This window comes from Delphinapterus leucas, chromosome 8 (assembly GCF_059928025.1).
Source record: "Delphinapterus leucas isolate spDelLeu-1000000601 "Yukka" chromosome 8, BTC_Dleu_Yukka2, whole genome shotgun sequence".
Classification (NCBI taxonomy): domain Eukaryota; kingdom Metazoa; phylum Chordata; class Mammalia; order Artiodactyla; family Monodontidae; genus Delphinapterus; species Delphinapterus leucas.
The window spans coordinates 32,738,236-32,750,921 of record NC_143136.1 but is presented as its reverse complement, the minus strand read 5'-3'; the positions used below and the strand labels follow the sequence as shown (position 1 = coordinate 32,750,921).

Below are 12,686 nucleotides of genomic sequence, written 5' to 3'. Positions count from 1 at the left end.
ACAGGCTTAGTTGCTCCATGGCATGTGGGATCTTCACCAGGGATCAAACCCGTGCCCCCTGCATTGGCAGGCGGATTCTCGACCACTGCACCACCAGGGAGTCCCTAAGCAGTTACTTTTTGAAATTTAAAAAATGAATGACTAAAAAAAATTTTTCTTTTAATATGTAGCAAGTATGTCGGGAGTTCCCTGGTGGCCTAGCGGTTAGGATTTTGGGCTTTCACTGCTGTGGCCCAGGTTTAATCCCTGGTTGGGGAACTGAGATCCTGCAAGCCATGTGGCGTGGCAAAACACCCAAAACCAAGTGTGTTATAAAATAATACTAATTTCTAGAATAAAGAGAAAAACCATACTTAATAGAGACTACGTCCTATATAGAAAGAAATTAAACTTGATGGAGTGTTAAAATACTAAAATGAATATGAAGAAAGGCTAATGCAGTTGAAAACAGGTTTACTGTTTGCCTTTTCTGAACTCACATATGGACTTTATTATTTATTTTTATCAGTCTCAACATTATATTACTTTATTTGTTTCAAATCATACTTAAGTCATTTACTTCACTGCATTTTGGATCTCTGAGAAATCACTTATTTTCAAATCTATAAAAACAGGTTAAATAATATAATGTGTGTAAAACAAAATCACTAGGCACTGTGGCTTAACACTCTGTCACTGTTTAATATTATCATTTTTCCCTTTAAAATGGTTTTATTACTTGTGTTTGATGATTGAAAAATATACATTTCTTAGAAAACGTTCACATGTTCAGGAGCATAAAAATAAAAGTGAAAAAATCACTCTAATTCCCCTTCCTAGAGTAAACTACTCAGGTTACCCAGCTAAAACAAATTGGCTAAGGAATTCCTAAAATGTTTTCATATTTTAACGAAGAATCAATTTTTGACTCAGTTGTTGATATCTGATTTTTTTCATGTTGATGAGACAGCAGTTTTAAAACGGGACCTCCACTATTATTTCCAGAATTTTATTCTAAGCTGCTGATACCTATTCCTATTCTGCGTATTTTTATGCTGGCATTTTCTTTACCTTTCTTTCCTTAGAATTTCAAAGTAGAAATAATAATTTCAAACTTATAGAAAAGTTGCAGCTAGTACTAGGAACTCCCATAATATCCTTCGTCCAGGTTCACCAGTTGTTTACATTTTGCCCCATTTGCTTTTGTCATTCATTCTCTGTCTATCTATCCATCCATCCATCCATCCGTCCGTCCGTCCGTCCGTCCGTCCATCCATCCATCCATCCATTCCTCCTCTCCTTACCCAAACCATTTGAGAGTAAAGTAGACATTTTGCTTCTTTCCCCCTAAATACTTCAGTCTGTATATCCTAAAAACAAGGATATTTTCTCATATAGCAACAACATGGTTGTCAAACTTGGGAAATTTAGCATTCATACCATACTTTTATCCAGAGCCCATATTCAGATTTCTTTACTTTTAGTGGTCAAACCTCTTTAATGTGAAACAGTTTCTCAGCTTTTCTTTGTTTCTTGACCTTGACATTTTTTTTTAAGTACAGGATAATTATTTTGTAGACTGTCCCTCATTTGGGTTTGACTAGATTCAAATTACATATTTTTGGGTGTGACTAGATTCAAATTGTATATTTTTGGCAGCAATCTGGTATTTTCTTAACATTACTGGAAGTTGTCAAAGTTTTCAGACCATAAACATGACTTAAAATCCTGCCTTAAATGATCTTTAATTTCTGAAACACCCTGGGGCTGCTGTTGTCCAGCCGTGCCACCAGGAGCACTAACCAGGTTGTGAATGCAGAGGCAGTGACAGCTGCACCATGACTGTTGCTTGGCTGACAGCACTTGGGAGATGTCGTCAGTCATAAGATGCATACTGCTTTCACAGGCGTTAACATGTGAAAAATGTTCACCTCACACCCAACTGCATACTGTTTCTGAACTACCCTCCAAAAACATTGTCCCAGTTATTTTCCCACCAGCATTAGCGTGCTCTTTCCTTGTGCTTTTGACATTTAGAATTATGTGTCTTTTAAATATCTGCCTATCTTGTAAGTAAAAAATGATTTTTTATGATTAAAATTTATAATTCTTTTATTGTTTGTGAGGTTAAACATTGTTTAATATTTTTGCTGAACAACTTGTGTTTCATCTTTTGTGGGATGCTTTCTCATGTCCTTCACTCATATTTCTATCAATGTGTTTCTTTTTCTTACTAATCTATAAGAGCTTTTTATTTTTATCTCAATTTTCATTTGCTTTTACGTTTATTTATAGTGCTTTTAAATTTTTATTTATTTTTTAAAAGATTTTTTTGATGTGGACCATTTAAAAAGTCTTTACTGAATCTGTTACAATATTGCTTCTGTTTTATGTTTTGTGTTTTTGGCTGCGAGGCATGTGGGATCTTAGCTCCCTGACCAGGGATCGAACCTGCACTCTCTGCATTGGAAGTCAAAGTGTTAACCACTGGGCCACCAGTGAAGTCCCCTATAGTGCTTTTTTAAAAAGACTTCTTTTTTAAGCAGTTTTAGGTTTACAGTAAAATTGAGAGGATGGTACAGAGATTTCCCATATACCCCCTGTTTCCACACATGCATAGTCTCCCCCATTATCAATATCATTCACTAGAATGGTGCATTTTTTGCCAAGGATGAACCTACACTGGACACATAATAATCACCCAGAGTCCATAGATTATGTAAGGGTTCACACTTCATGCCGTACATTCAATGGCTTTGGACAAATATATAATGACATATATCCATCATTATAATATCGTCCCCCCCAGTCTCAGCAACCACTGATCTTTTTCTTGTATCCATAATTTTGCCTTTTCCAGAATATTGTATGACATTGGAATAATACAGTATATACCCTTAGATTGGCTTCTTTCACTTAGCAATATGTATTAATATTTAAGCTTCCTCCATGTCTTTTCTTTTTTAAAAAAAAAATATTTATTTATTTATTTGGCTGTGCTGGGTCTTAGCTGTGGCACCTGGGATCTTCGTTGTGCCATGTGGGATAGCTGTGGCATGTGGGATCTTTGTTGTGCCATGTGGGATCTTTCGTTGCGGAGCGTGGGTTCTTTGTTGTGGTATGCGGGCTCAGTAGTTGCGGTGCATGGGCTCTAGAGCACCTGGGCTCAGTAGTTGGGGCACGCGGTCTTAGTTGCCCTGCAGCATGTGGGAACTTAGTTCCCCGATGAGGAATCGAACCCACGTCCCTTGCATTGGAAGGCAGATTCTTAAGCACTGGACCACCAGGGCATTCCCCCTCCATGTCTTTTCATGGTTCTTTTAGCTGGATAGTATTCCATTGTGTGTACCACAGTTTATTCATTCACCTACTAAAGGGCCTCTTGGTTGCTTACAAGTTTTGGCAATTGTGAATAAAGCTGCCATAAATATCTTGTGGAGGTTTTTGTACCAACATAAATTTCCGGCTTCTTTGGGTAAATACCAAGGAGTATGATTGCTGGATCATATTGAAAGAGTATTTTTTGTTTTGTAAGAAACTGTGTTTGAGGATTCCATGGATATATCCTCTAGATCACACCTTCTTTCCTAAGCCAAAACCAGTATACTATCAGTAATAAGCCTGTCAAAGGCATTCTTCATTTCTGTTACAGTGTTTTTGATCTCTAGTTTTTTTTTTTTGTTGTTGTTCTTTCTTAGGATTTTCATCTCTCTGCTTACATTGCCTACCTGTTCTTGCATGCTGTCTATTTTATCCTTTACTTAAGGATCATTTAGAGCCCTTAGCCTATTACCCTTTAGAGCCTTTAGCAATTAATCATAGTTGTTTTAAATTCCTGATCTGATAATTCCAAGATTCCTGCCATTCTGATGCTTGGTTTGTTTCTTTAAATTGTGTTTTTTGCCTTTTGGTATGGCTCGTAACTTTTTCTTGATAGCCAGACATGATGTACTGTGTAAAAGAAACTAGTGTATATAGGCCTTTAGCAGTGTGGTGGTGAGGTGTGGAGAAAGGGGAAGCATTCCATAATCCTGTGATTAGGTCTGTCTTTTAGTGAGCCTATGCATTTGGACTGTGAACTTCACCAGTGTTTCTCAGTTTTTTTCTCCCCCCTTAGGTGGGAAAGGATGGCTAGAATAGGTGGGAGTTCCGTACATCCCTTCTCCCACGGGAAAGACTAGACTTGACTGGGATTGAATATCCCTTTCCCAGCTCTGTTAATACCCCAGAAGGTTAGACTCTGGCTAATGAGTTCCCTCTGAGGGCAGGCCTTGTTAAGAAGAGCAGAGTGCTCTGCCTTATTTTAAATGGGTTCCTTTTTCAGTCTCCCTGCTGGAAGCCTAAGGGGATTTTTCTCTTATATTTACTGTGGGAACCTGGTCAAGCTCCCGGAGGTAAATCTCACTTGGGGGGCCCTGTGTCTGGGTCCCCTGGAGTTTTTAACTGTCAGAGTTGTCATACTGAATCTCTAGCCATTTGTCAATTACAGTTCAGGTTTTCCTACCCCAGCACTGGTTCCTGAGGTAGTTTCCACTTGTATGTCTGTTCCAGTAAAGTGTGACTCCCTGTTTTCACCTGTCTCTCCAGTCTTGGGGGCCTCAGTTTGCCCTGGGTCCTCCTCTGTGTCAGAGATCCAAGAAGACTTGTTGATTTCTGTCTGTTCAGCAAAAAGCTGAACTTCTTTCTCACTTTAAGAGTATTCCTACATTTTTACAGTACTTTTTTTTTTATAAAGATTCTATACTTTAATTCATTATTTATTTATTTATTTATTTATGGTTGCATTGGGTCTTTGTTGCTGTGCGCGGGCTTCCTCTAGTTGTGGCGAGCGGGGGCTACTCTTGGTTGCGGTGCGCAGGCTTCTCATTGCAGTGGCTTCTCTTGTTGTGGAGCACAGGCTCTAGGCACGCAGGCTTCAGTAGTTGTGGCACGTGGGCTTCAGTAGTTGTGGCTAATGGGCTTTAGAGCGCAGGCTCAGTAGTTGTGGCGCACGAGCCTAGTTGCTCTGTGGCATGTGGGATCTTCCTGGACCAGGGCTCGAACCTGTGTCCCCTGCATTGGCAGGCGGATTCTTAACCACTGTGCTACCAGGGAAGCCCTACATTACTTTTAATAGTTTAATTTTTTACATTTAAATAATCTGAAAGGCATATCTTTGTAAGATAAGACTTGAGGACTCTTAACTCTATTAATAATTAAAAAAATATTTAGCATTGATTAATAAGTGTTTTGTCCTTTCCCAGGTTCTTTCAGAACTTTTGAATTGTAAACAATTTTTTTAAGGGCTAATTATCCAATTTTGAAATAATTGGAAGCCTATTCTGTTGTTTACCCTCTCTAAACCTTAGACTAATTTTTAACCTTTTTCTGGATCCCAGCCAAGCATTATCAGTATTGCAGGTGAAGTAAAAATTTGGAATTCCGGATGAATTTTACTTATCCACTTGGTGCCATTATAATAAAAAATTGAGAATTGACTCTACTGCAATGTTCTTTTCCTCCCTGTGCATATACTTCTTTGAAATTCAGGAAGGGAACTTTTTTTTTTTTTTTGCCGTTCACGGGCCTCTCACTGTTGTGGCCTCTCCCATTGCGGAGCACAGGCTCCGGACGCGCAGGCTCAGCGGCCATGGCTCACGGGCCCAGCCGTTCCGCGCCATGTGGGATCTTCCCGGACCAGAGCACAAACCCATGTCCCCTGCATCGGCAGGCGGACTCTCAACCACTGCGCCACCACGGAAGCCCGGAAGGGAACTTTTGACTTTTTATTATAATTAGTTTGGAAGTACTTTGAATGAAATTATTAAAATATATTTGTGACCTATCCTTAAAGACTATGGAGTAAATGATTATGCAGCCCACTTGAAAAGGAGAGTTTAATTAACAGTTCTGTTAGTGAGACAGGTTTTCCAGCTGTTAGCTTAGATTGCTTGATATGATTTGGAAAATTTACATGTCAGGTAATAGATACGTTTTCCTGTTTTCAGGTTTGGTCGGAGATTGGAAAAGGCTTTCTAGATGGATCACTTGATAAAAGTACAACTCGGAAAAAACAATATGAAGATGGTAAGTTTTATCACTATTAATTTTTAGTAAGGACTAAAGGAAATGTGCCCTAATTTTAATAGGGCTATGTCTGATTTATGAACTTATAGGTCATGTATATTTTCTTCCTTTATTTATTTATTTTTTTAAACTTTATTGGAGTATAATTGCTTTCCAATGGTGTGTTAGTTTCTGCTTTATAACAAAATGAATCAGTTATACATATACGTATGTTTCCATATTCTTCCCTCTTGCGTGTCCCTCCCTCCCACCCTCCCTATCCCACCCCTCCAGGTGGTCAAAAAGCACCGAGCTAATCTCCCTGTGCTATGCAGATGCTTCCCACTAGCTATCTACCTTACGTTTGGTAGTGTATATATATCCATACCTCTCTCTCGCTTTGTCACAGCTTACCCTTCCCCCTCCCCATATCCTCAAGTCCATTCTCTAGTAGGTCTGTGTCTTTATTCCTGTCTTACCCATGGGTATTTCATGACATTTTTTTTTCTTAAATTCCATATATATGTGTTAGCATACGGTATTTGTCTTTCTCTTTCTGACTTACTTCACTCTGTATGACAGACTCTAGTTCCATCCACCTCACTACAAATAACTCGGTTTCATTTCTTTTTAAACCTGGATAATATTCCATTGTATATATGTGCAACATCTTCTTTATCCATTCATCTGTCATTGGATATTTAGGTTGCTTCCATGTCCTGGCTATTGTAAATAGAGCTGCAATGCACATTGTGGTACATGACTCTTTTTGAATTATGGTTTTCTCAGGGTATATGCCCAGGAGTGGGATTGCTGGGTCATATGGTAGTTCTATTTATAGTTTTTTAAGGAACCTCCATACTGTTCTCCACAGTGGCTGTATCAATTTACATTCCCACCAACAGTGCAAGAGTGTTCCTTTTTCTCCACACCCTCTCCAACATTTATTGTTTCTAGAATTTTTGATGATGGCCATTCTGACTGGTGTGAGATGATATCTCATTGTAGTTTTGTTTTTTGTGTTTTTTTTTGTGGTACACGGGCCTCTCACTGTTGTGGTCTCTCACGTTGAGGAGCACAGGCTCCAGGTGTGCAGGCTCAGCGGCCATGGCTCACAGGCCCAGCCGCTCCGTGGCATGTGGGATCTTCCCGGGACGGGGCACGAACCCGTGTCCCCTGCATTGGCAGGCGGACTCTCAACCACTGCGCCACCAGGGAAGCCCCTCATTGTAGTTTTGATTTGCATTTCTCTAATGATTAATGATGTTGAGCATTCTTTCATGTGTTTGTTGGCAGTCTATATATCTTCTTTGGAGAAATGTCTATTTAGGTCTTCTGCCCATTTTTGGATTGGGTTGTTCGTTTTTTTTGTTATTGAGCTGCATGAGCTGCTTATAAATTTTGGAGATGAATCCTTTGTCAGTTGCTTCATTTGCAAATAGTTTCTCCCATTCTGAGGGTTGTCTTTTGGTCTTGTTTATGGTTTCCTTTGCTGTGCAAAAGCTTTGAAGTTTCATTAGGTCCCATTTGTTTATTTTTGTTTTTATTTCCATTTCTTTAGGAGGTGGGTCAAAAAGGATCTTGCCGTGATTTATGTCATAGAATGTTCTGTCTATGTTTTCCTCTAAGAGTTTGATAATTTCTGGCCTTACATTTAGGTCTTTAATCCATTTTGAGCTTATTTTTGTGTATGGTGTTAGGGAGTGATCTAATCTCATACTTTTACATGTACCTGTCCAGTTTTCCCAGCACCACTTCTTGAAGAGGCTGTCCTTTCTCCACTGTACATTCCTGCTTCCTTTATCAAAGATAAGGTGACCATATGTGCGTGGGTTTATCTCTGGACTTTCTATCCTGTTCCATTGATCTATCTTTCTGTTTTTGTGCCAGTACCATACTGTCTTGATTACTGTAGCTTTGTAGTGTAGTCTGAAGTCAGGGAGCCTGATTCCTCCAGCTCCGTTTTTTGTTCTCAAGATTGCTTTGGCTATTCGGGGTCTTTTGTGTTTCCATACAAATTGTGAAATTTTTTGTTCTAGTTCTGTGAAAAATGCCAGTGGTAGTTTGATAGGAATTGCATTGAATCTTAGATTGCTTTGGGTAGTAGAGTTATTTTCACAATGTTGATTCTTCCAATCCAAGAACATGGTATATCTCTCCATCTATTTGTATTATGTTTAATTTCTTTCATCAGTGTCTTATAATTTTCTGCATATAGGTCTTTTGTCTCCTTAGGTAGGTTTATTCCTAGATATTTTATTCTTTTTGTTCCAGTGGTAAATGGGAGTGTTTTCTTGATTTCACTTTTAGATTTTTCATCATTAGTGTACAGGAATGCCAGAGATTTCTGTGCATTAATTTTGTATCCTGCTACTTTATCAAATTCATTGATTAGCTCTAGTAGTTTTCTGGTAGCATCTTTAGGATTCTCTATGTATAGTATCATGTCATGTGCAAACAGTGACAGCTTTACTCTTCTTTTCCAATTTGGATTCCTTTTATTTCCTTATCTTCTCTGGTTGCTGTGGCTAAACTTCCAAAACTATGTTGAATAAGAGTGGTGAGAGTGGGCAACCTTGTCTTGTTCCTGATGTTAGTGGAAATGCTTTCAGTTTTTCACCATTGAGGATGATGTTGGCTGTGGGTTTGTCATATATGGCCTTTATTATGTTGAGGAAAGTTCCGTCTGTGCCTCCTTTCTGCAGGGTTTTTATCATAAATGCGTGTTGAATTTTGTCGAAAGCTTTCTCTGCATCTATTGAGATTATCATGTGGTTTTTCTTCTTCAGTTTCTTAATATGATGTATCACGTTGATTGATTTGTGTATACTGAAGAATCCTTGCATTCCTGGAATACACCCCACTTGATCATGGTGTATGATCGGTTTAATGTGCTGCTAGATTCTGTTTGCTAGTATTTTGTTGAGGATTTTTACATCTATGTTCATCAGTGATATTGGCCTGTAGTTTTCCTTCTTTGTGACATCCTTGTCTGGTTTTGGTATCAGGGTGATGGTGGCCTCGTAGAATGAGTTGGGGAGTGTTCCTCCCTCTGCTATATTTTGGAAGAGTTTGAGAAGGATAGATGTTAGCTCTTCTCTAAATGTTTGATAGAATTCGCCTGTGAAGCCATCTGGTCCTGGGCTTTTGTTCGTTGGAAGATTTTTAATCACATTTCAATTTCAGTGTTTGTGATTGGTCTGTTCATATTTTCTGTTTCTTCCTGATTCAGTCTTGGCAGGTTGTGCATTTCTAAGAATTTGTCCATTTCTTCCAGGTTGTCCTTTTTATTGGCATAGAGTTGCTTGTAGTAATCTCTCATGATCTTTTGTATTTCTGCAGTGTCAGTTGTTACTTCTCCTTTTTCATTTCTAATTCTACTGATTTCATTCTTCCCCGTTTTTTTCTTGATGAGCCTGGCTAATGGTTTATCAATTTTGTTTATCTTCTCAAAGAATCAGCTTTTAGTTTTATTGATCTTTGCTATTGTTTCCTTCATTTCTTTTTCATTTATTTCTGATCTGATGTTTATGATTTCTTTCCTTCTGCTAACTTTGGGGTTTTTTTGTTCTTCTTTCTCTAGTTGCTTTAGGTGCAAGGTTAGGTTGTTTATTCGAGATGTTTCCTGTTTCTTAAGGTAGGATTGTATTGCTATAAACTTCCCTCTTAGAACTGCTTTTGCTGCATCCCATAGATTTTGGGCCGTCGTGCCTCCTTTGTCAGTTGTTTCTAGGTATTTTTTGATTTCCTCTTTGATTTCTTCAGTGATCACTTCATTGTTAAGTAGTGTATTGTTTAGCCTCCATGTGTTTGTATTTTTTACAGATCTTTTCCTGTAATTGATATCTAGTCTCATAGCATTGTGGTCGGAAAAGATACTTGATACAATTTCAATTTTCTTAAGTTTACCAAGGCTTGATTTGTGACCAAAGATATGACCTGTCCTGGAGAATTTTCCATTAGCACTTGAGAAAAACATGTATTCTGTTGTTTTTGGATGGATTGTCCTATGAATATCAAGTAAGTCCCTCTTGTTTAATGTATCATTTAAAGCTTGTGTTTCCTTATTTATTTTCATTTTGGATGATCTGTCCATTGGTGAAAGTGGGGTGTTAAAGTCCCCTACTATGAATGTGTTACTGTCGATTTCCCTTTTTATGGCTGTTAGTATTTGCCTTATGTATTGAGGTGCTCCTATGTTGGGTGCATAAATATTTACAATTGTTATATCTTCTTCTTGGATCGATCCCTTGATCATTATGTAGTGTCCTTGTTTGTCTCTTCTAATAGTCTTTATTTTAGTCTATTTTGTCTGATATGAGAATGCTACTCCAGCTTTCTTTTGGTTTCCATTTGCATGAAATATCTTTTTCCATCCCCTTACTTTCAGTCTGTATGTGTCTGTAGGTCTGAAGTGGGTCTCTTGTAGACAGCAAATATATGGGTCTTGTTTTTGTATCCATTCAGCCAATCTGTGTCTTTTGGTGCAAGCATTTAGTCCATTTACATTTAAGGTAATTATCGACATGTATGTTCCTATTCCCATTTTCTTAGCTGTTTTGGGTTCGTTATTGTAGGTCTTTTCCTTCTCTTGTGTTTCTTGCCTAGAGAAGTTCCTTTAGCAGTTGTTGTAAAGCTGGTTTGTTGGTGCTGAACTCTCTCAGCTTTTGCTTGTCTGTAAAGGTTTTAATTTCTCCATCAAATCTGAATGAGATCCTTGCTGGGTAGAGTAATCTTGGTTGCAGATTTTTCTCCTTCATCACTTTAAATATGTCCTGCCAGTCCCTTCTGGCTTGCAGAGTTTCTGCTGAAAGATCAGCTGTTAACCTTATGGGGATTCCCTTGTGTGTTATTTGTTGTTTTTCCCTTGCTGCTTTTAATATGTTTTCTTTGTATTTAATTTTTGACAGTTTTGATTAATATGTGTCTTGGCATATTTCTCCTTGGATTTATCCTGTATGGGACTCTCTGTGCTTCCTGGACATGATTAACAATTTCCTTTCCCATATTATGGAAGTTTTCAACTATAATCTCTTCAAATATTTTCTCAGTCCCTTTCTTTTTCTCTTCTTCTTCTGGAACCCCTATAATTTGAATGTTGGTGCGTTTAATGTTGTCCCAGAGGTCTCTGAGACTGTCCTCAGTTCTTTTCATTCCTTTTTCTTTATTCTGCTCTGCAGTATTTATTTCCACTATTTTATCTTTCAGATCACTTATCTGTTTTTCTGACTCAGTTATTCTGCTATTGATCCCATCTAGAGTATTTTTAATTTCATTTATTGTGTTGTTCATCGTTGTTTGGTTCATCTTTAGTTCTTCTAGGTCCTTGTTAAATGTTTCTTGAATTTTGTCTATTCTATTTCCAAGATTTTGGATCTTTACTATCATTATTCTGAATTCTTTTTCAGGTAGACTGCCTAATTCCTCTTCATTTGTTACGTCTGGTGGGTTTTTATCTTGCTCCTTTATCTGCTGTGCATTTCTCTGTCTTCTCATTTTGCTTAACTTACTGTGTTTGGGGTCTCCTTTTTGCAGGCTGCAGGTTCGTAGTTCCCATTGTTTTTGGTGTCTGTCCCCAGTGGCTAAGGTTGGTTCAGTGGGTTGTATAGGCTTCCTGGTGGAGGGGACTAGTGCCTGTGTTCCGGTGGATGAGGCTGGATCTTGTCTTTCTGGTGGGCAGGTCCATGTCTGGTGGTGTGTTTTGGGGTGTCTGTGGACTTATGATTTTAGGCAGCCTCTCTGCTATTGGGTGGGGTTGTGTTCCTGTCTTGCTAGTTGTTTGGCATAGGATGTCCAGCACTGTAGCTTGCTGGTCATTGAGTGAAGCTGGGTGCTGGTGTTGAGATGGAGATCTCTGGGAGATTCTCGCCCTTTGATATTATGTGGAGCTGGGAGGTCTCCTGTGGACCAGTGTCCTGAAGTTGGCTCTCGCACCTCAGAGGAGAGGCACAGCAGTGACTCCTGGCTGCAGCATCCACATGGCTCAGAGTAAAAGGGAAAGAAGATAAAGTACAATAAAATAAAGTAATTTAAAATATAATAAAGTTATTAAAATAAAGAAATAATTATTAAGAGAAAAAAATATAAAAGAAAACGGACGGATAGAACCCTTGGACAAGTGGTGGAAGAAAGCTATACAGACAAAATCTCACACAGAAGCATACACATACACACTCACAAAAAGAGGAAAAGGGGAAAAAATCATAAATCTTGCTCTCAAAGTCCACCTCCTCAGTTTGGGATGATTCGTTGTCTATTCATGTATTCCACAGCTGCAGGGTACATCGAGTTGATTGTGGAGCTTTAATCCGCTGTTTCTGAGGCTGCTGGGAGAGATTTCCCTTTCTCTTCTTTGTTCTCACAGCTCCCAGGGGCTCAGCTTTGGATTTGGCCATGCATATGCGTGTAGGTGCAGGAGGGCGTCTGTTCTTCGCTCAGACAGGACGGGGTTAAAGGAGCTGCTGATTCGGGGGCTCTAGCTTACTCAGGCCGTGGGGAGGGAGGGGTACGGATGCGGGGCGAGCCTGCAGCGGCAGAGGCCGGCATGACGTTGCACCAGCATGAGGCGCGCCATGCGTTCTCCCGGAGAAGTTGTCCCTGGATCCCGGGACCTTGGTGGTGGCGGGCTGCACAGGCTCCCCGTAAGGGGGGCGTGGATAGTG

At 39.2% G+C, this 12,686-nt stretch overlaps 1 protein-coding gene across 1 annotated transcript in view; it reads left to right on the top strand.

The window, feature by feature from the left end:
• CYP20A1 (cytochrome P450 family 20 subfamily A member 1) overlaps positions 1–12,686 on the top strand; it is an 81,011-nt gene that overhangs the window by 28,221 nt on the left and 40,104 nt on the right. Inside the window, exon 6 of the mRNA XM_022567473.2 lies at positions 5,967–6,045. Coding sequence (XP_022423181.1) covers positions 5,967–6,045 — 79 coding nt within the window. The remainder of the gene's footprint in view (positions 1–5,966; positions 6,046–12,686) is intronic.